This window comes from Oncorhynchus mykiss, chromosome 17 (genome assembly GCF_013265735.2).
Source record: "Oncorhynchus mykiss isolate Arlee chromosome 17, USDA_OmykA_1.1, whole genome shotgun sequence".
Lineage (NCBI taxonomy): Eukaryota > Metazoa > Chordata > Actinopteri > Salmoniformes > Salmonidae > Oncorhynchus > Oncorhynchus mykiss.
This window is the reverse complement of record NC_048581.1, coordinates 81,972,325-81,992,823: the sequence shown is the minus strand read 5'-3', so window position 1 is coordinate 81,992,823 and position 20,499 is coordinate 81,972,325. Positions and strand designations below refer to the sequence as shown.

The 20,499-nt window shown below is 42.9% G+C and overlaps 2 protein-coding genes across 2 annotated transcripts in view; both read left to right on the top strand.

Annotated features, from left to right (window-relative positions):
- The first annotated feature begins 4,427 nt into the window (after positions 1 to 4,427).
- On the top strand, positions 4,428 to 5,912 carry LOC118940160 (proline-rich protein 2-like). The gene is made up of 4 exons (XM_036948437.1): positions 4,428 to 4,481; positions 4,572 to 5,133; positions 5,365 to 5,697; positions 5,779 to 5,912. Exons 1-4 carry the CDS (start codon positions 4,428 to 4,430, stop codon positions 5,910 to 5,912), a joined length of 1,083 nt encoding a protein of 360 aa, XP_036804332.1.
- A 12,932-nt stretch (positions 5,913 to 18,844) lies between these two features.
- The window catches only part of LOC118940497 (nerve growth factor-like), a 37,151-nt gene continuing 35,496 nt past the window's right edge, over positions 18,845 to 20,499 (top strand). Inside the window, exon 1 of the mRNA XM_036950752.1 lies at positions 18,845 to 19,274. The gene's annotated coding sequence lies outside the window, so the exon portion shown is untranslated. The remainder of the gene's footprint in view (positions 19,275 to 20,499) is intronic.

The following is a 20,499-nucleotide window of genomic DNA, read 5'->3' as shown; positions in this document are numbered from 1 at the left end:
AGTAATGGCTTGTCTGTGAATCTGAAGTGCTCAATGAAGCATGTTGCAAGAATGTCTTCTTAGCACCCACTGGCTGATTGGATGAGAGAGCGAGAGAGAGTGCGAGAGACAGCGAGAGAGAGAGAGAGAGAAAGAGAGAGAGAGAGAGAGAGAGAGACCATATTTTGGCTCAGATATCTAAACAACGTTATGTCCCTGTGCTTGGAGCTTGCTGACCCCTGGCAGTGTTGGAAGAAAAGGACTAATTACAGAGGAATGAAGAATTTTCCCTTCCAATCTCCCAACAGGCACGACAGAACAATGAACAAGAAGAGGAGCGGAAAACTAATGGGGGTGTAAGAAGACAGATAGCAAGAGAGAAAGGACGGTACTCTAGAGATAACATCAGGAACCTATACCATACATATGGTTAGGAGAAAACACTCATCTCCTTCCCACCGCCCCATGACACTTTGTTCTTTATGTAATGGGAGTTAAACCACTTCAGGAAAACACAGTTACCTGAATACTTTCATTCATTTACAAGTAAAACTTTTTTTAATTTTTCAAAATGGACTCAAACTTAGTATGCTTTTCCTATAGCCAGTAATTTTGGATAAGAAAGGAAATTCCCTCCAATGATCCAAGCAACCAACCCATCAATGTCAGTAAACTGGCCTGGATTTCACTGGAGGGGGCTGTGGTGGAGTTTGTGATGGCGGGGTGTTTGATCATGTACCCGATTTCAAAGGTGCTGGAGGGTCACCTGATCCTCTTGGTAGGGGAGGATGGGGGGCTGCGTGAGCCTCAATGCCCCATGCCGGGGGTACAATAGGTACCCACCCCAGGGGCCAGCCCTCTCAGGCCCCTAGACAGGGTGGCCCGTTTCGCCTTTCACACAGATCCCATTTCAAGGCCCAATTTATCGATTGATGGGTGCAGGATAGGGAGTTTAGTCCTTTGAAAAGAGAAGACTTTGGGCTTTGTTCTTTAGACTGCCTCTTTTCCTTTCTCTTATGCCCAAACTCTCTCCTCCATGTAAAGAATGGTTTCCAGCTTGGTTGTGATTAGATAAGACAACTGAGGTAAGCTATTTTAGAATGTTTTCCAGCTTGGTTGTGATTAGATAAGACACCTGAGGTAAGCTATTTTAGAATGGTTTCCAGCTTGGTTGTGATTAGATAAGACAACTGAGGTAAGCTAGTTTACAAATGGTTTCCAGCTTGGTTGTGATTAGATAAGACACCTGAGGTAAGCTATTTTAGAATGGTTTCCAGCTTGGTTGTGATTAGATAAGACAACTGAGGTGAGCTAGTTTACAAATGGTTTCCAGCTTGGCTGTGATTAGATAAGACAACTGAGGTAAGCTAGTTTAGGCATAAGTGAGCTTTGAGGGGTGTGTATTTCAGTAATATAAAGTAGTGAATGTATTAGAATACTTTATGGTATTTCAGTAGTATACAGTAATGCATTTATTACTATAATATGTAGTATTTCAGTAGTATACAGTAATGCATCTATTAGTATAATGTATAGTATTTCAGAAGTATACAGTAATGAATGTATTAGTATACTGTATGGTATTTCAGTAGTATACAGTAATGAATGTATTAGTAGAATGTATATTATTTAAGTAGTATAGAATAATGAATGTATTAGTATAATGTATGGTATTTCAGTAGTATACAGTAATGAATGTATTAGTATAATGTATAGTATTTCAGTAGTATAAAGTAATGAATGTATTAGTATAATGTATAGTATTTCAGAAGTATGCAGTAATGAATGTATTAGTATAATGTATGGTATTTCAGTAGTATAAAGTAATGAATGTATTAGTATAATGTATAGTATTTCAGAAGTATGCAGTAATGAATGTATTAGTATAATGCATGGTACTTCAGTAGTATACAGTAATGAATGTATTAGTATAATGCATGGTACGTCATTAGTATACAGTAAAGACGTATCCAATTTATGCAATTCATCCAGATTGTTGCAGGCGACCTGCTCTTCAAACATCCCCACTCCTCTGCATACTCTACTGGCGTCCAGTTGAAGCTCGCTTCCACTATAAGACCATGGTGTTTGCTTACGGAGCATCAAGAGGAACTGCTCCTCCCTACCTTCAGACTATGCTCAAACCCTACACCCTAACCCCAACACGCCGTTCTGCCACCTCTGGTCATTTGGCCTTCCCACTCCTTCGGGAGGACAGTTCTTAATTAGCCCAATGTACTTCCTATGACTGTGATATGTGGTTGTCCCACCAAGTTATCTTAAGATGAATGCACTAATTGATAAGGGTGTCTGCTAAAAAATGACTAAAATTAAAATGAATGTATTAATATAATGTATGGTATTTCAGCTATATACAGTAGTGAATGTAATAGTATACTGTGTAGTATTTCAGTAGCATACAGTAATTAGTATAATGCATGGTATTTTAAGTTGTATACAGTAATTAATGTATCAGGCCTATACTGTGTGGTATTTCAGTAGTATAGAACAGTGGATGTATTAATATACACTAGCACTTGGAGAAAGGCAAAGACTAAGCCACTCAGGGAAGAGGTAGCGGGAGTCCAGCCAAACCCCCAGTGACATAGTGTGTGTCACTCCGTCTTACAATGTCGTATTGTAGCAGTGAATCCTTGGCGGGCATATCACTAAGTGTTTCGAAGAATGGTTGAAAATTTGCGTCATTTGACTATGGGATCATACTTAATGCATTTTTTTGTAATTTTTTTTTAACCTTTATTTTACTAGGCAAGTCAGTTAAGAACAAATTGTTATTTTCAATGACAGCCTAGGAACAGTGGATTAACTGCCTGTTCAGGGGCAGAACAACAGATTTGTACCTTGTCAGCTCTGGGATTTGAACTTGCAACCTTCCGGTTACTAATCCAACGCTCTAATCACTAGGCTACCCTGCTGCCCCATTGGCTTTTACTACCGTAAATAAATTCCATCAACATTATATATTGTGATATCAATATAAGGAATACGGTTTCCAACAAGATAAGATCCTATGTTTTCAACCACTGCTTACATAAAGGAAACATGATGATAAATATTTACAAAGCGGATACATTTGTCTGGATAACAGTTGTCATCATAATTAGCACAGTCTAGTCTTTTGACAACCGTGCCTCATGTGACCTCATCTGTCAACACACTGCAGGCTCCAAAGAGAACGGAGCATAACCTTCCATAGACCAAACAGGAACAAGATCTTCTACAAACAACCCTCTAGAAGAAGACACAATGGATATTTCAATCGTCTGATACACTTAGCTGCAGTGTGTACTTAGATATATTAGATGTACAGTGAAGGTGGACGTTGAACAGGATGCTGTTTTGAATGATGTTGACTGAACATACATTACTCTTTCACCACACTGCACTGAATACTCATCAAAACATAATAGGCTTGGACAAAATACTTATTAGTGAGCGGTAATAATCAGTTGAAGCAATCTCCAAACAATTATCCAACATTTCTCTCCATAGATTGGACGACGAGCAGTGGGGTCAATAGACCAGAATCTTTGGCCGTTTGTCTGGTGCTAATTGACTAATTGAATTGAAGTTCATCGGGATCTGTGAAACCTGCTTGAAGTCCAAAATTTAAACCAGGCGGTTGTGTAATAAACATTTGCGTAGAGTGGTGAGATTTTGGAAATTCAACTCTTTAAAGGGGGCTGCAGGAGGTTAGAGCGTTGGACTAGTAACCGAATGGTTACAAGATTGAGTCACCGAGCTGAGGTAAAAGTCTGTCATTCTGCCCCTGAACAAGGCAGTTAACCCACTGTTCCTTCCTTTTGTCAGACAATACCAGCATTGTACTCTGGGCCCCAGCATCCACACTGAAAGGCTATCTATCCAACAAAACCCAAGGCTCATCTCTGGGTATAGGTGGTGTGTATTAGTGTGTGTGTGTGTGTGTGTGTGTGTGTGTGTGTGTGTGTGTGTGTGTGTGTGTGTGTGTGTGTGTGTGTGTGTGTGTGTGTGTGTGTGTGTGTGTGTGTGTGTGGGCGGGTGCTTGCGTCTGTGCAATGCTCTATAGACTAGGCCTGAACATGTTCCAATCAGCATCCACCATTGCCTTCATCTCCATCCCTGGTTTTATAGGACTGGCTGCTGAGTGAGTTGACGTAAGTGTGGGGTCAGGGTTCAACTCACAGGGGACCAATTCCAGAACCCCCATATCCAACACCAAGGAAGGGTTGTCATGGTGCCGGTTGTTGATCAGGAAAATCAAGAGCCTCCAGGCCTCCTCTCCTCTGTCTTCATCTCACTGCATTCATTTATTTTTCTTCTTTATTTCTCGGGTAATTAAAGTGTAATGTTTTATAGAATTAATGTAAACTCAAATGTCCTGTTCAGGTCCAGTCAGGTGTCTTTTCCAGCACCAGTTCTGATCTGATGTGACTAATGGGGCCCAGATGTGGGCATGCCTGGCCAAACTCCCCACAGCTAAAGGAGAGGAGGCCTTGAGGGTAAAACTTTACCCCTAACTTCCCAAAGCCAGGGGAGAGGAGGCCTGGAGGGTCTAAAGTCCTGACTCACCACAGCCTAACTCCCCACAGTCAGAGAAGACGCCTGGAGGGTGCAAGCCTGATTCACCACAGCCTAACTCCCCACAGTCAGAGAAGACGCCTGGAGGGTCCAAGCCTGACTCACCACAGCCTAACTCCCCACAGTCAGAGAAGACGCCTGGAGGGTCCAAGCCTGACTCACCACAGCCTAACTCCCCACAGTCAGAGAAGACACCTGGAGGGTCCAAGCCTGACTCACCACAGCCTAACTCCCCACAGTCAGAGAAGACGCCTGGCGGGTCCAAGCCTGACTCACCACAGCCTAACTCCCCACAGTCAGAGAAGACGCCTGGAGGGTCCAAGCCTGACTCACCACAGCCTAACTCCCCACAGTCAGAGAATACGCCTGGAGGGTTCAAGCCTGACTCGCTACAGCCAAAGCAGAGGAGGACTGGAGGGTCCAAGCCTGACTCACCACAGTCAGAGGAGAGGCGGCCTGGGGGGTACAAGCCTGACTCCCTACAGCCAGAGGAAAGGAGGCCAGGAGGGTTCAAGCCTAACTCCCCAAAGCCAGAGGAGAGGACACCTGGAAGGTGCAAGCCTAAATCCCTACGTTCAGAGGAGAGGACACCTGGAGGGTGCAAGCCTGACTCCCCACAGCCAGGGTAGAGGAGGCCTGGAGGGTCCAAGCCTGACTCCCCACAGCCAGAGGAGTGAAGGCCTGTAGGGTTTAAGTCTGACTCCCCAAAGCCAGAGGAGAGGAGGCCTGGAGGGTGAAAGCTTGACTCCCAACAGCCAGAGGAGAGGAGGCCTGGATGGTGCAAGCCTTACTCCCCACATTCAGAGATATGGAGGCCTGGAGGGTCCAATTCTAACTCCCCAAAGCCAGACGAGAGGAGGCCTGGAGGGACCAAGCCTGACACCCCACAGCCAGTGGAGAGGAGGCCTGGAGTGTGCAAGCCTGACTCCCCACAGACAGAGGAGAGGAAGCCTGGAGGGCCCATCCCTAACCCCCCACAGCCAGAGGAGAGAAAGCCTGGAGGGCCCATCCCTAACCCTGACTTCCCACAGCCAGAGGAGAAAAGACCTGGTGCAATTCTGACTCTCTACTGCCAGAGAGGAGGTTTTGAGGGTCTAAGCCTGACTCCACACAGCCAGAGGAGAGGAGGCCTGGAGGGTCCAACCCTTACCCCAACTCCCCACAGAGGAATTATCATTTTTTAAACATCCTGGATGTATCTGCTTTTTGCTCCCAAAGACTCCCCCTTCTTACCCTCTGACTGGTGGTTGCAAACGGAGAAAGACCGCTTCCTCTTCTTCCAGACTCCCCCACACAGCCTCCCCCATCTCCCCACACAGCCTCCCCCATCTCCCTCACACAGCTTCCCCTAACTCCCCACACACAGCCTCCCCTAACTCCACCACACAGCCTTCCCTAACTCCCCTACACAGCCTTCCCCTAACTCCACCACACAGCCTTCCCTAACTCCTCTACAGAGCCTTCCCCAACTACCTCACACAGCCTTCCCTAACTCCCATACACAGCCTTCCCTAACTCCCATACACAGCCTTCCCTAACTCCCATACACAGCCTTCCCTAACTACCCCACACAGTCTTCCCTAACTCCACCACACAGCCTTCCCTATCTCCCCTGCACACATCCCCACTGGAAGCTACTTTATAATAAATACCACAGAGGCTGTGATATCTCTCTCTTCCTTTAGTTCACATTTCACTATTACACTTGGGTTATGGTTGTACAACTTACTGTATATCAAGTATAGAAGTATTTGGCTGAAGAACTGCAACATTTGCCTAGAACTAACGCTACAGATAGCAATACTAGGTGATTTGAAAAGCCATAGTCAATCAATCAATAATATAATAATTATTTGAGCAAAAATGTTTATTTTTAATTTACAATCTGTAGAAGCTATGAGAATAGAGAGGTTCAGTATTTTTGTGAAGCGTCACAGCACAGTTGAAAAATATATGGCAAATAGAAATCCAAAATGGATGGTGTTGAGATAGATGGGAGGGGTTGAATGGAGCTGAAGGGTGGGACTAATGACAAGATAAACAATGTAAAACATACGGGATCTGTAAAATGTATTTAGGTTCAGATATTTTGTGAAATAGCACAGTTACAAATAGAAATCAAACTGAATGGACATCGGAAATAGAGGAAGGACTAAAAACAAACAAAAAATAACTATTGTAAAGTAGACTGTGTCTGTAAAATGTGTATAAGATGTATAAATTGAAGGTAAAAGCAGAAGTGTTTATTAGTTTACTCCAATTGGGGGATCGGTGGTAGGGTTTGCGGGGAATAATAATAAAGGTATATGCTTTTAAAAAAGTATGTATGTCTATATAGGTATGTGTATGTATATATGTGTATACAGTGGGGCAAAAAAGTATTTAGTCAGCCACCAATTGTGCAAGTTCTCCCACTTAAAAAGATGAGAGAGGCCTGTAATTTTCATCATAGGTACACTTCAACTATGACACACAGAATGAGAAAAAAAATCACATTGTAGGATTTTTTATGAATTTATTTGGAAATTATGGTGGAAAATAACTATTTGGTCACCTACAAACAACCAAGATTTCTGGCTCTCACAGACTTGTAACTTCTTCTTTAAGAGGCTCCTCTGTCCTCCACTCGTTACCTGTATTAATGGCACCTGTTTGAACTTGTTATCAGCATAAAAGACACCTGTCCACAACCTTAAACAGTCACACTCCAAACTCCATTATGGCCAAGACCAAAGAGCTGTCAAAGGACACCAGAAACTAATTGTAGACCTGCACCAGGCTGGGAAGACAGAATCTGCAATAGGTAAGCAGCTTGGTTTGAAGAAATCAACTGTGTGAGTAAATATTAGGAAATGGAAGACATACAAGACCACTGGTAATCTCCCTCGATCTGGGGCTCCACGCAAGATCTCACCCCGTGGGGTCAAAATTATCACAAGTGAGCGGTGAGCAAAAATCCCAGAATCACACGGGGGGACCTAGTGAATGACCCGCAGAGAGCTGGGACCAAACTAACAAAGCCTACCATCAGTAACACACTACGCCACCAGGGACTCAAATCCTGCCGTGCCAGACGTATCCCCCTGCTTAAGCCAGTACATGTCCAGGCCCGTCTGAAGTTTGCTAGAGAGCATTTGGATGATCCAGAAGAAGATTGGGAGAATGTCATATGGTCAGATGAAACCAAAATATAACTTTTTGGTAAAAACTCAATTTGTCGTGTTTGGAGGACAAAGAATGCTGAGTTGCATCCAAAGAACACCATACCTACTGTGAAGCATGGGGGTGGAAACATCATGCATTGGGGCTGTTTTTCTGCAAAGGGACCAGGACGACTGATCCGTGTAAAGGAAAGAATGAATGGGGCCATGTATCGTGAGATTTTGAGTGAAAACCTCCTTCCATCAGCAAGGGCATTGAAGATGAAACGTGGCTGGGTCTTTCAGCATGACAATGATCCCAAACGCACGGCCCGGGCAACGAAGGAGTGGCTTCGTAAGAAGCATTTCAAGGTCCTGGAGTGGCCTAGCCAGTCTCTAGATCTCAACCCCATAGAAAATCTTTGGAGGGAGTTGAAAGTCTGTGTTGCCCAGCAACAGCCCCAAAACATCACTGCTCTAGAGAAGAAAACCTTGTGAAGACTTACAGAAAACGTTTGACCTCTGTCATTGCCAACAAAGGGTACATAATGAAGTATTGAGATAAACTCTTGTTATTGACCAAATGCTTATTTTCCACCATCCTTTGCAAATAAATTCATTAAAAATCGTACAATGTGATTTTCTGCATTTTTTTTCTTATTTTGTCTGTCATAGTTGAAGTGTACCTATGACGAAAATTACAGGCCTCTCTCATCTTTTTAAGTCGGAGAACTTGCACAATTGGTGGCTGACTAAATACTTTTTTGCCCCACTGTATGTATGCATGCATGTATGCATGCGTGTATATATACGTATTTACCCAAAAAATATGGGGGATTGGAAATGATTCAGACAATTACATTGGAAACAACATTCTTTCCGCAATAAATATTAAGCTGATCCACCAAAAAAAAAAAAAAAAGTATAACAGTAATTAAACTGATATGACACATTTTCTTCCAAGAGCAGATCATCTAACTCTCACATTATATAAATAATATGTTATGTCATATAATAAACATATATATAAATATGTTGTTATCCTCTAGTCCCTGAAATGAGCACATCAATTTGTTAGGTATGATAGTCCGTTAGACTCCTTAACAGAATGTAAACAGATCTTTTCCATCGTATCCTTGGTCTGGTTGTACTTATTCTTGCCAGACAAGCAAATCAAGGCACTCACCACGGTGTAAGCGGAGTGGTATCTTATTACATGTACAGTAGAATACAGAGAGACACCCCACATGGCAAACAGTGACTCTTAATTAATGCCAACTCCAATAGTAACTTCAAACGTATTGCGTCTAGTATAACTTTACATAATACATGACAACAGTCAGGAAAGTACCCTTAGCTGTACTGTAGTAGGCAGGATACATTGATCCCACTTGGACTGATCTGACATTGATGAAAACCAGGCTGTCCTCAGAATCCGCTGTAGTGTGAGTTATGTTTCCTTTCCGGTTACTGTCATCACCTTACCGTGTCTAAAGGTGTTCAAGGGCCATGTGATGAACAGCATGAAAATGTAAGCTGCATGGCTGAGTTCCTCTAAATGTGTTTTACAGGAGAACAGCAGGAGGTCCAAAGCCCCCCATTGTTAAAGCAGGAAGTAGTGTCTGCTGTCTGTACAGAAAGGGGGGTCAGATCCCTCACATAGAGTACTGGAGTGGCAGACACCACTGGTGCCATGGAGACTGGCCTCAGCCTCAGGACTGCAGTTTACACTGGCTTACAGGGGCTCCGTTCAATCCAAGCCACAATGCAGTATTTGGATGGTAACATGTAAACATGCTGTAACTTTTCTTCCTGTCATGTGATTCTGATTATTACTACTGTAGTTGATGTAGATTCAGCTCTTTTAAGCTGGGCAGAGATGGCAAGAGAAGAAACAGCTGTCAATGTCAGAAGGAAAAGTTCAGAATGGTAACCACAAAAGGATGAAAGGGTTTTTAGAGACTCCAGTAACCGCATCGTTTGATTCCGGACATTTTTGAGCTAATTCAATTGCAAAATTTAGAGTTACGGGAGAACCCTCTGTGATTATTACATTATCAAGGGTCAGGAGAAAGACAATGTCCAAAACATGTAGAAACACACGGAGAGAAAGAGAGAGAAAGAGAGAGACAGAGAGAGAAAGAGAGAGACAGAGACAGACAGAGAGAGAGACAGAGAGACAGACAGAGAGAGAGAGAGACAGAGAGACAGAGAGAGAGAGACAGAGAGAGAGAGAGACAGAGAGACAGAGAGAGAGACAGAGAGAAAGAGAGAGAGACAGAGAGACAGACAGAGAGAGAGAGACAGAGAGACAGAGATAGAGACAGAGAAAGAGAGACAGAGAGAGAGAGAAAGAGAGAGAGACAGAGACAGACAGAGAGAAAGACAGAGAGAGAGACAGAGAGACAGAGAGAGAGACAGAGAGAGAGAGAGACAGGCCTAAACATCAGCGCCACAGGTAACTCCCACAAAGCTGTGAACGATCTGAGAGACAAGGCAAGAAGGGCATTCTATGCCATCAAAAGAAACATAAATTTCAACATACCAGGATGTGGCTAAATATTAGGATTTGGCTAAAAATACTTGAATCAGTCATAGAGCCCATTGCCCTTTATGGTTGTGAGGTCTGGGGTCCGCTCACCAACCAAGACTTCACAAAATGGGACAAACACCAAATTGAGACTCTGCACGCAGAATTCTGCAAAAATATCCTCCGTGTACAACGTAGAACACCAAATAATGCATGCAGAGCAGAATTAGGCCGATACCCACTAATTATCAAAATCCAGAAAAGAGCCGTTAAATTCTACAACCACCTAAAAGGAAGTGACTCACAAACCTTACATAACAAAGCCATCACCTACAGAGAGATGAACCTGGAGAAGAGTCCCCTAAGCAAGCTGGTCCTGGGGCTCTGTTCCTTAAACACAAACACACCCTACAGAGCCCCAGGACAACAGCAAAATTAGACACAACCAAATCATGAGAAAACAAAAAGATCATTACTTGACACATTGGAAAGAATTAACAAAAAAACAGAGCAAACTAGATTGCTATTTGGCCCTAAACAGAGAGTACACAGCGGCAGAATACCTGACCACTGCGACTGACCCAAAATTAAGTAAAGCTTTGACTATGTACAGACTCAGTGAGCATAGCCTTGCTATTGAGAAAGGCCGCCGTAGGCAGACATGGCTCTCAAGAGAAGACAGGCTATGTGCTCACTGCCCACAAAATGAGGTGGAAACTGAGCTGCACTTCCTAACCTCCTGCCCAATGTATGACCATATTAGAGAGACATATTTCCCTCAGATTACACAGATCCACAAAGAATTCGAAAACAAATCCAAATTTGAAAAACTCCCATATCTACTGGGTGAAATTCCACAGTGTGCCATCACAGCAGCAAGATTTGTGACCTGTTGCCACGAGAAAAGGGCAACCAGTGAAGAACACACACCATTGTAAATACAACCCATATTTATGCTTATTTATTTTATCTTGTGTCCTTTAACCATTTGTACATTGTTAAAACACTGTATATATATATATAATATGACATTTGTAATGTCTTTACTGTTTTGAAACCTCTGTATGTGTAATGTTTACTGTTAATTTCTGTTGTTTTTCACTTTATATATTCACTTTGTATGTTGTCTATCTCACTTGCTTTGGCAATGTTAACACATGTTTCCCATGCCAATAAAGCCCTTGAATTGAATTGAATTGAATTGAGACAGAGAGAGAGACAGAGAGACAGAGAGAGAGACAGAGAGACAGAGAGATCGACAGAGAGAGAGAGAGACAGAGAGAGAGACAGAGAGAGAGACAGAGAGAGAGAGACAGAGAGAGAGAGACAGAGACAGAGACAGAGACAGAGAGACAGAGACAGAGACAGAGAGAGAGAGACAGACACAGAGAGACAGTGTGAGAGAGAGAGAGAGAGAGAGAGAGAGAGAGAGAGAGAGAGAGAGAGAGAGAGACACAGACAGGTCAGAGACAGGTCACGATCAGATGAGCTCCTGCATTTTTCAGATAGATTTAGAGTTAGATAAACTTGGATTTTTTTGTCAGGAACACATAAAGGATGCTACCCTCTACAACATAACCCTCACTTCAAATCAACTCAAAACTCAAAACCTACAACCTGATTTTGGACGGAATGTCGGAATCACCTGGAAGGTTCACAACTACCAAGGATTATTATTCTATACAGCAAATTCTCTGGAAAACAACAGAAACCTGAAAACACCACCCAACCTGGAACTGAGTGAGTAATGTTTAGTCTGAAACTATTTCCAAAAGCCAAGAGGAAAAATACACGACATTACTTTATAAGGACTGAATGCTAACATAATTCTGCCAAGCTTGATATAGCTACAACTAGCACTGACGTGTCAAGTGAGAGGTGTCAAAGCCCAACAATGAGAGTCAAACAGTCCAATCCAACCAAATGGAGAGGCTTTAGAAGATCCCTCCCGCTGTTCAGAGGTAATTAAAATACAGTACCCTGTGTATGTAAAGAATGATAAGGCAAGAAAAGATTACAAAATTAAGCTCATTATGGAAAATCAAGAGACACTTTTTGCTGACTATTACAAAAATGGGAACATCAGCAACCTTATCTTCCACACAAACCATCCCCTGGCATGGCACAGTGCTATATTAGCACACTACCCCTTTTGTTAAGAGAGGGGGGTTAAAGAGGGGTGGAAACTCAGGATAATTGACAACGAGGACTCTGAGTCAGCTAATATTGACCTCTATAAATCCGGAACAGTAATGATACAGGGTAACCCCAAACAGTTTCAGCTGGACTTTCACCAAATTAAAGAATTAGCCCAGCAGGAGAAGCTCTCCCTTGATAAAGATACCCCCACCCCAAGCGGGTCAGACCAGACCTCTTCACTACATAACCCCACAGACGAGCAACCCCCAGCAGACAGTCAACCTCCCAGCACAGATTACTACTCCCTCATTGAAATGAAGGACAAATTCACCCAGCTGGAGGTAAGGCAGGTGGAGCTGGAACAGCAGGTGATTACACTCCAGTCAGCACAGACCCAGACAACAGTCCAGCACAACAACACCCCCTTAACCAGACAAGGAGTGCTGGAGGTGGAGAGAGACATATCTGCACTCTGGAGAGTGGTGAGACAACTTCAACAGGAGAAAGAGCAGGAGCAGAACAGAGCACTAGGAGAGGATCAGACTGCTGGAGGAGAGGTTGAGGGGGATGGCGTGTGACAGAGAACATCCCACTAGAGAGGTGGCCACCCCCACAGAGAAGCCAGCAGAACAGCCCACCTCAGCACCCGACAAAATTCTCGACACCACAGCAGAACAGTCCACACCAGACCCTGACCATAGAGTCGAAATCACAGCAGAACAGACAAATGAAGAACCCCAAGCCCAGCGGCTCTCACTCCTTATGGACTCAAATGGGAAATATATAGAAGAAAAAAATATTTTTTCCAAACACAGTGTGTCTAAACCCAGCGCACCCTAGACCTTGCCACGAAAAGACTTCCACCCTGCCACAATACAGCGGGTAAACGCAAGTATTTCCCATGACTGTGCCTCAAAACCAAATGTTTTCCTGGCCCACCACTCCACCCTGGACTTGAACAGCCTCTATGACCAGGTCCACCTCTACAAGGCAGCAGTGCCCACCTTTGCCCGGACTCTAAAGGACATCGCTCTCAAACGTATCCCCAACACTTCACACAGGAGCAACAGATCAATAGGCACCCCACCCAGACCAGCGAGACACCCTCCAAGACCTGCAGGACCCCTACCCCCTGGACCTACACATAGAGGACCCACGCCAAGAGGACTTACATCCAGACCACAGCACCCCCAGACACATCCACACCCCCACCCCAACCAATCAACGCCCACCCACATCAACCATGCCCACACCACATGCCTGCAGGTGACAGCATTCCCTCCAACATATGCCCCCCTAGGAACAACTACGACAACATAACCAACAAAAAGGGGTCACAACTCCTGCAGCTCTGTCGCACGCTGGGTATGTACATAGTCAATGGTAGGCTTCAAGGGGACTCCTATGGTAGGTACACCTATAGCTCATCTCTTGGCAGTAGTACTGTAGACTACTTTATCACTGACCTCAACCCAGAGTCTCTCAGAGCGTTCACAGTCAGCCCATTGGCACCCCTATCAGACCACAGTCTACTTTAACAGAGCAATACTCAATCATGAGGCATCAAAGCTAAAGGAACTGAGCAACATTAAGAAATGCTAAAGATGGAAGGAATGTAGTTTGGAAACCTACCAAAAAACAATTAGGCAACAACAAATTCAATCCCTTTTAGACAATTTCCTGGATAAAATGTTCCACTGTAATAGTGAAGGAGTAAACTTGGCAGTAGAAAATCTTAACAGTATATTTGACCTCTCCCTATCAAATCTAAAAATCTCAAATAGAAAACCGAAGAAAATGAACAACAATGACAAATGGTTTGATGAAGAATACAAAAATCTAAGAAAGAAATTGAGAAACCTGTCCAACCAAAAACATAGAGACCCGGAAAACCTGAGTCTACGCCTTCACTATGGTGAATCACTAAAACAATACAGAAATACACTACGGAAAAAGAAGGAACAGCACGTCAGAAATCAGCTCAATGTAATTGAAGAATCCATAGACTCTAACCACTTCTGGGAAATTTGGAAAACATTAAACAAACAACAACACAAATAATTATCTATCCAAAAATGGAGATGAATGGGTAAACCACTTCTCCAATCTTTTTGGCTCTATAACAAAGAATAAAGAGCAAAAACATATACATGATTAAATACAAATCTTAGAATCAACTATTAAAGACAACCAGAACCCACTGGATTCTCCAATTACCTTGAATGAGTTACAGGACAAAATCAAAACCCTCCAACCCAAAAAGGCCTGTGGTGTTGATGGTATCCATAATGAAATTATCAAATATACAGACAACAAATTCCAATTGGCTATCCTAAAAATCTTTAACATCATCCTTAGCTCTGGCATCTTCCCCAATATTTGGAACCAAGGACTGATCACCCCAATCCACAAATGTGGAGACAATTTTGACCCCAATAACCACCGTGGAATATGCGTCAACAGTAACCTTGGGAAAATCCTCTGCATTATCATTAACAGCAGACTCGTACATTTCCTCAATGAAAACAATGTACTGAGCAAATGTCAAATTGGCTTTTTACCAAATTACCGTACAACAGACCATGTATTCACCCTGCACACCCTAAATGACAACCAAACAAACCAAAACAAAGGCAAAGTCTTCTCATGCTTTGTTGATTTCAAAAAAGCCTTCGACTCAATTTGTCATAAGGGTCTGCTATACAAATTGATGGAAAGTGGTGTTGGGGGTAAAACATACGACATTATAAAATCCATGTACACAAACAACAAGTGTGCGGTTAAAATTTGCAAAAAACACACACATTTCTTCACACAGGGTCGTGGGGTGAGACAGGGATGTAGCTTAAGCCTCACCCTCTTCAACATATATATCAACGAATTGGCGCGGGCACTAGAAATTTCTGCAACACCCGGCCTCACCCTACTAGAATCCGAAGTCAAATGTCTACTGTTTGCTGATGATCTGGTGCTTCTGTCACCAACCAAGGAGGGCCTACAGCAGCACCTAGATCTTCTGCACAGATTCTGTCAGACCTGGGCCCTGACAGTAAATCTCAGTAAGACCAAAATAATGGTGTTCCAAAAAAGGTCCAGTCGCCAGGACCACAAATACAAATTCCATCTAGACACTGTTGCCCTAGAGCACACAAAAAACTATACATACCTTGGCCTAAACATCAGCGCCACAGGTAACTTCCACAAAGCTGTGAACGATTTGAGAGACACGGCAAGAATGGCATTCAATGCCATCAAAAGGAACATCAATTTCAACATACCAATTAGGATCTGGCTAAAAATACTTGAATCAGTCATAGAGCCCATTGCCCTTTACTGTTGTGAGGTCTGGGGTCCGCTCACCAACAAAGACTTCACAAAATGGGACAAACACCAAATTGAGACTCTGCATACAGAATTCTGCAAAAATATCCTCTGTGTACGTTGTACGTTGTATTTAGATCCAGAAAAGAGCTGTTGAATTCTACAACCACCTAAAAGTAAGCGATTCCCAAACCTTACATAACAAAGCCATCACCTACAGAGAGATTAACCTGGAGAAGAGTCCCCTAAGCAAGCTGGTCCTGGGGCTCTGTTCACAAACACAAACACACCCCACAGAGCCCCAGGACAGCAGCACAATTAGACCCAACCAAATCATGAGAAAACAAAAAGATCATTACTTGACACATTGGAAAGAATTAACAAAAAAACAGAGCAAACTAGAATGCTATTTGGCCCTAAACAGAGAGTACACAGTGGCAGAATACCTGTCCACTGTGACTGACCCAAACTTAAGGAAAGCTTTGACTATGTACAGACTTAGTGAGCATAGCCTTGCTATTGAGAAAGGCCACCGTAGACAGACCTGGCTCTCAAGAGAAGACAGGCTTTGTGCACACTGCCCACAAAATGAGGTGGAAACTTCCTAACCTCCTGTCCAACGTATGACCATATTAGAGATACATATTTCCCTCAGATTACACAGATCCACAAAGAATTCAAAAACAAATCCAATTTTGATAAACTCCCATATCTACTGGGGAAAATTCCACAGTGTGCCATCACAGCAGCAAGATTTGTGACCTGTTGCCACAAGAAAAGGGCAACCAGTGAAGAACAAACACCATTGTAATTACAACTCATATTTATGCTTTTTTATTTTCCCTTGTGTTCTTTAACCATTTGTACATCGTTACAACACTGTATATAATATATATATATATAATATATATATATATATATATATATATATATATATATATATATATATATATATATGTATAATATGACATTTGTCTTTATTGTTTTGAAATTTCTGTATGTGTAATGTTTACTTTTAATTTTTATTGTTTATTTCACTTCATATATTCACTTTATATATTATCTACCTCACTTGCTTTGGCAATGTTAACACATGTTTCCCATGCCAATAAAGCCCTTGAATTTAATTTAATTTAATTTAATTGACAGAGAGAGAGAGAGAGACAGAGACAGAGAGACAGAGAGAGAGACAGAGAGAGACAGAGAGAGAGACAGCGAGACAGAGACAGAGAGACAGAGAGAGAAATATTTTTCTACCACCTGGATTGTTTTAAGTATTCACTCTTCTCCTCCAAACTACATTTGCAATCTATTAAATTGCCATTAACACCACGTTGACTTGCCCACCTCATATTGAAGTGCTTATCCCACTACTTCACCACAGTAACAATATCCCTCGATAAGTAGGACTGCTGACAACTATGTCACCGCAAAGCAATTTCAGGCCTTGGGAACTAGTTATTACTTTAGGGTGATAATACAAACACCTGCATAATTTTGAGGAAACCTGTTGCAAATGTACATAATACATTCTCTACAGGTTGTTTGACAGTGATTAAAAACAGGTTGCTCCTCCTCGACCACCAATCCAAAGCCATGGAACGATAGAAAGTATTGTGGTAACTGGATAAGGCAGAGACACTGAATGTCTGACAGTTACAGCATTCCGTTTGCCCTGTAGGTATTAGTTGTTCTACAGGAAAGTGTTCAAGTTACCCATAAACCCTTGGAAACAAGCTGGATTATACAAATAACTCTGTAAAGATGATCTAATTAATAATCTGTTGTGGAAATAGAATGCTGTGATGTATGATGACCATGAAATGGCACAGAAACCCAAATAACAGTTTATGAAGTTTGACATATAAATGTACAAAGTCTGAACTTGGCTGGTTATTGTACGTGAGTGCAGGTCAAAACATGATCTTTGATGGTTTCTTCAACATTGACTGAAAACAATCATATGTATACCTTTTCCAGGAAGTTGGTGGCACTTTCAATGGGGAGGACAGGCTCATGGTAACGGCTGGAGCAGAATAAGTGGAATGGTATCAAATACATCAGACACATGATTTCCATGTGTTTGACGCCATTCCGTTCAAGCCATTATTATGAGCCGTCCTCCCCTCAGCAGCCTCCACTGAATTACAGTTACATCTAGAGGCCATCCAATGTAAATAATTTGACACATTTTCTGGCTTGCTGCTAATTGCTTACCACTGACAAACACGAAAAGAGGATACATTCCTAAACCAAATTACACAATTAGGAAGAAAATACCTAATTACGCAACTTGCCAACCCATGATATTCATTATTAATATGACTACCATACTGGAATGGGACAGAGTGAAGAGCCTTCTGCTGCATAGGCTTTGTGGCTGGCTAGTGGAGGCACGTGTGGAATGCCAGTAATTGCTGTTGTCCCCGTCTTTGCTCAATTAACTTCCATGGTTATTTCTAAACCTTTCAAAATGGAAGAATCTCAAATGCAATCAATTCCTTGGAATCTTCGCGTCCTCACCGCTTTCTCAAAACCCATTGGATGAAAATAAAAACAGACAAAGAGCCAGAGAGGCTGCTGGTTGCTTGAGGTGACCGGGCGTAATAGCAATTCATCAAATCTTAACCCAATTACTTGACTTGTCAAATGGTCCCCTTTCAATTCCAGCCTCTTTAACCTCTAGGAAGGTACAGGGAGCTAAGCAAGGTACTGTAGATTAGCATGTACACACTAATATTACTATTCCTTGCAAAACATTGGATCGTTCTGTTCAGTGAATGCTGTCTTGTCAGAAAGTTTACAGGTGATTGCCTACACAGCATTGATCATAAAACAGATACAGTGACGGGACAAGAGCAGGCACTAAGACCTGCAGCATTCTCCCCAGCTGAAAGGAGATCCAGGCACTAGGACCTGCAGCATTCTCCCCAGCTGAAAGGAGCTCCAGGCACTAGGACCTGTAGTATTCTCCCCAGCTGAAAGGAGCTCCAGGCACTAGGACCTGTAGCATTCTCCCCAGCTGAAAGGAGCTCCAGGCACTAGGACCTGTAGCATTCTGCCCAGCTGAAAGGAGCTCCAGGCACTAGGACCTGTAGCATTCTACCCAGCTGAAAGGAGCTCCAGGCACTAGGACCTGTGCATTCTCCCCAGCTGAAAGGAGCTCTAGGCACTAGGACCTGTAGCATTCTCCCCAGCTGAAAGGAGCTCTAGGCACTAGGACCTGTAGCATTCTCCCCAGCTGAAAGGAACTCTAGGCACTAGGACCTGTAGCATTCTCCCCAGCTGAACGGAGCTCTAAGCACTAGGACCTGTAGCATTCACCCCAGCTGAAAGGAGCTCCAGGCACTAGGACCTGTAGCATTCTGCCCAGCTGAAAGGAGCTCTAGGCACTAGGACTCCACTGACTTTTCAGAACAATCGATTTTCAAACAAGTGCAAGAGCCTGAGTGGATTGTCTTCCCTCAATGAGAAGGAGACCTGACTTATGAAGACAAACCTGTGGAATAACTCACACACTGGAATATAGCTTAGTACTGGTTGCGACATCCATTTGTGAAGAGGGGAGAGGAGCCGTTGCAGAGGTAGGAGACTTTACACTCTTAAGTTCACCCACTCTGCTGTTGTTTTGTGAAGCCACATTGGGAAACATACTTACTCATCCCTTGTGTCAAAAGAAAGGGTAGGAAATGATATGACTAAGCTTTATATACTGTATAGAAAAACAACATTGCTGAACAGAAGAGTATACTGTTGAACTCTTTAAAATATTGATATAGTTATTGGTATTAGTCAAATACCTTCTTCGCCAACTGTGTACTAAAGGCTCTAAATTCATTCCATATCAATTTATGACATTTATTATGGTACTTGCGTGGAAGCTTTAACATTCCATCTCAGTGGTCTGGTCTCTCTGAAGTGACTGGTTGAGGATACCATTAAAAAAATGTTATGTTTAAATACATGTTTTCCACCTAGCCACTTCGGCATTTCAATCCCAAACTGGCTTTGACCAGGGTGCCTGGTTGAGGGCTCAGTAGACAGGAGGTAGAGATGGAAGCCCATGGTTGAATGGGCAGCTTCCATCTGATCTGTTTCCTCAGGGAGAGTATTAGCTCATAGCCTAGCCTCAGGTTACCTCTCTCTCTCTCCTTCTCTCTCTCTCTCCTTCTCTCTCTCTCTCTCTCCTTCTCTCTCTCTCTCTCTCCACACAAAATTCCATAATAACAAATGTTTTCACATTTACATATAACACAATTTTAAAAACCATCTTATTTATGTAAGTATACAGACCCTTTACTATGAGACGTGAAATAGAGCTCAGGTGCATCCTGTTTCCATTGATCATCCTTGAGATGTTTCTACAACTTGGAGTCCACCTGTTATAAATTCAATTGATTGGACATGATTTGGAAAGGCACACATCTGCCTCTAAGGTCCCACAGTTGACAGTAAATGTCAGAGCAAAAAAACAAGCCATGAGGTTGAAGGAATTGTCCGTGGAGGAAACCTGGCACCATCCTTATGGTGAAGCATGGTGGTGGCAGCATCATGCTGTGGGGATGTTTTTCAGCGGCAGGGACTGGGAGACTAGTCAGGATCGAGGGAAAGATTAACGGAGCAAAGTACAGAGAGATCCTTGATGAAACCTGCTCCATAGCGCTCAGGATCTGCAAAGACGAATGGGAGAAACTCCCCAAATACAGGTGTGCCAAGGTTGTAGCATCAAACCCAAGAAGACTCAAGGCAGTAATCGCTGACAAGTACTGAGTAAAGAAAGAGTACTTGTGTAAATGTGATAATTCCCCC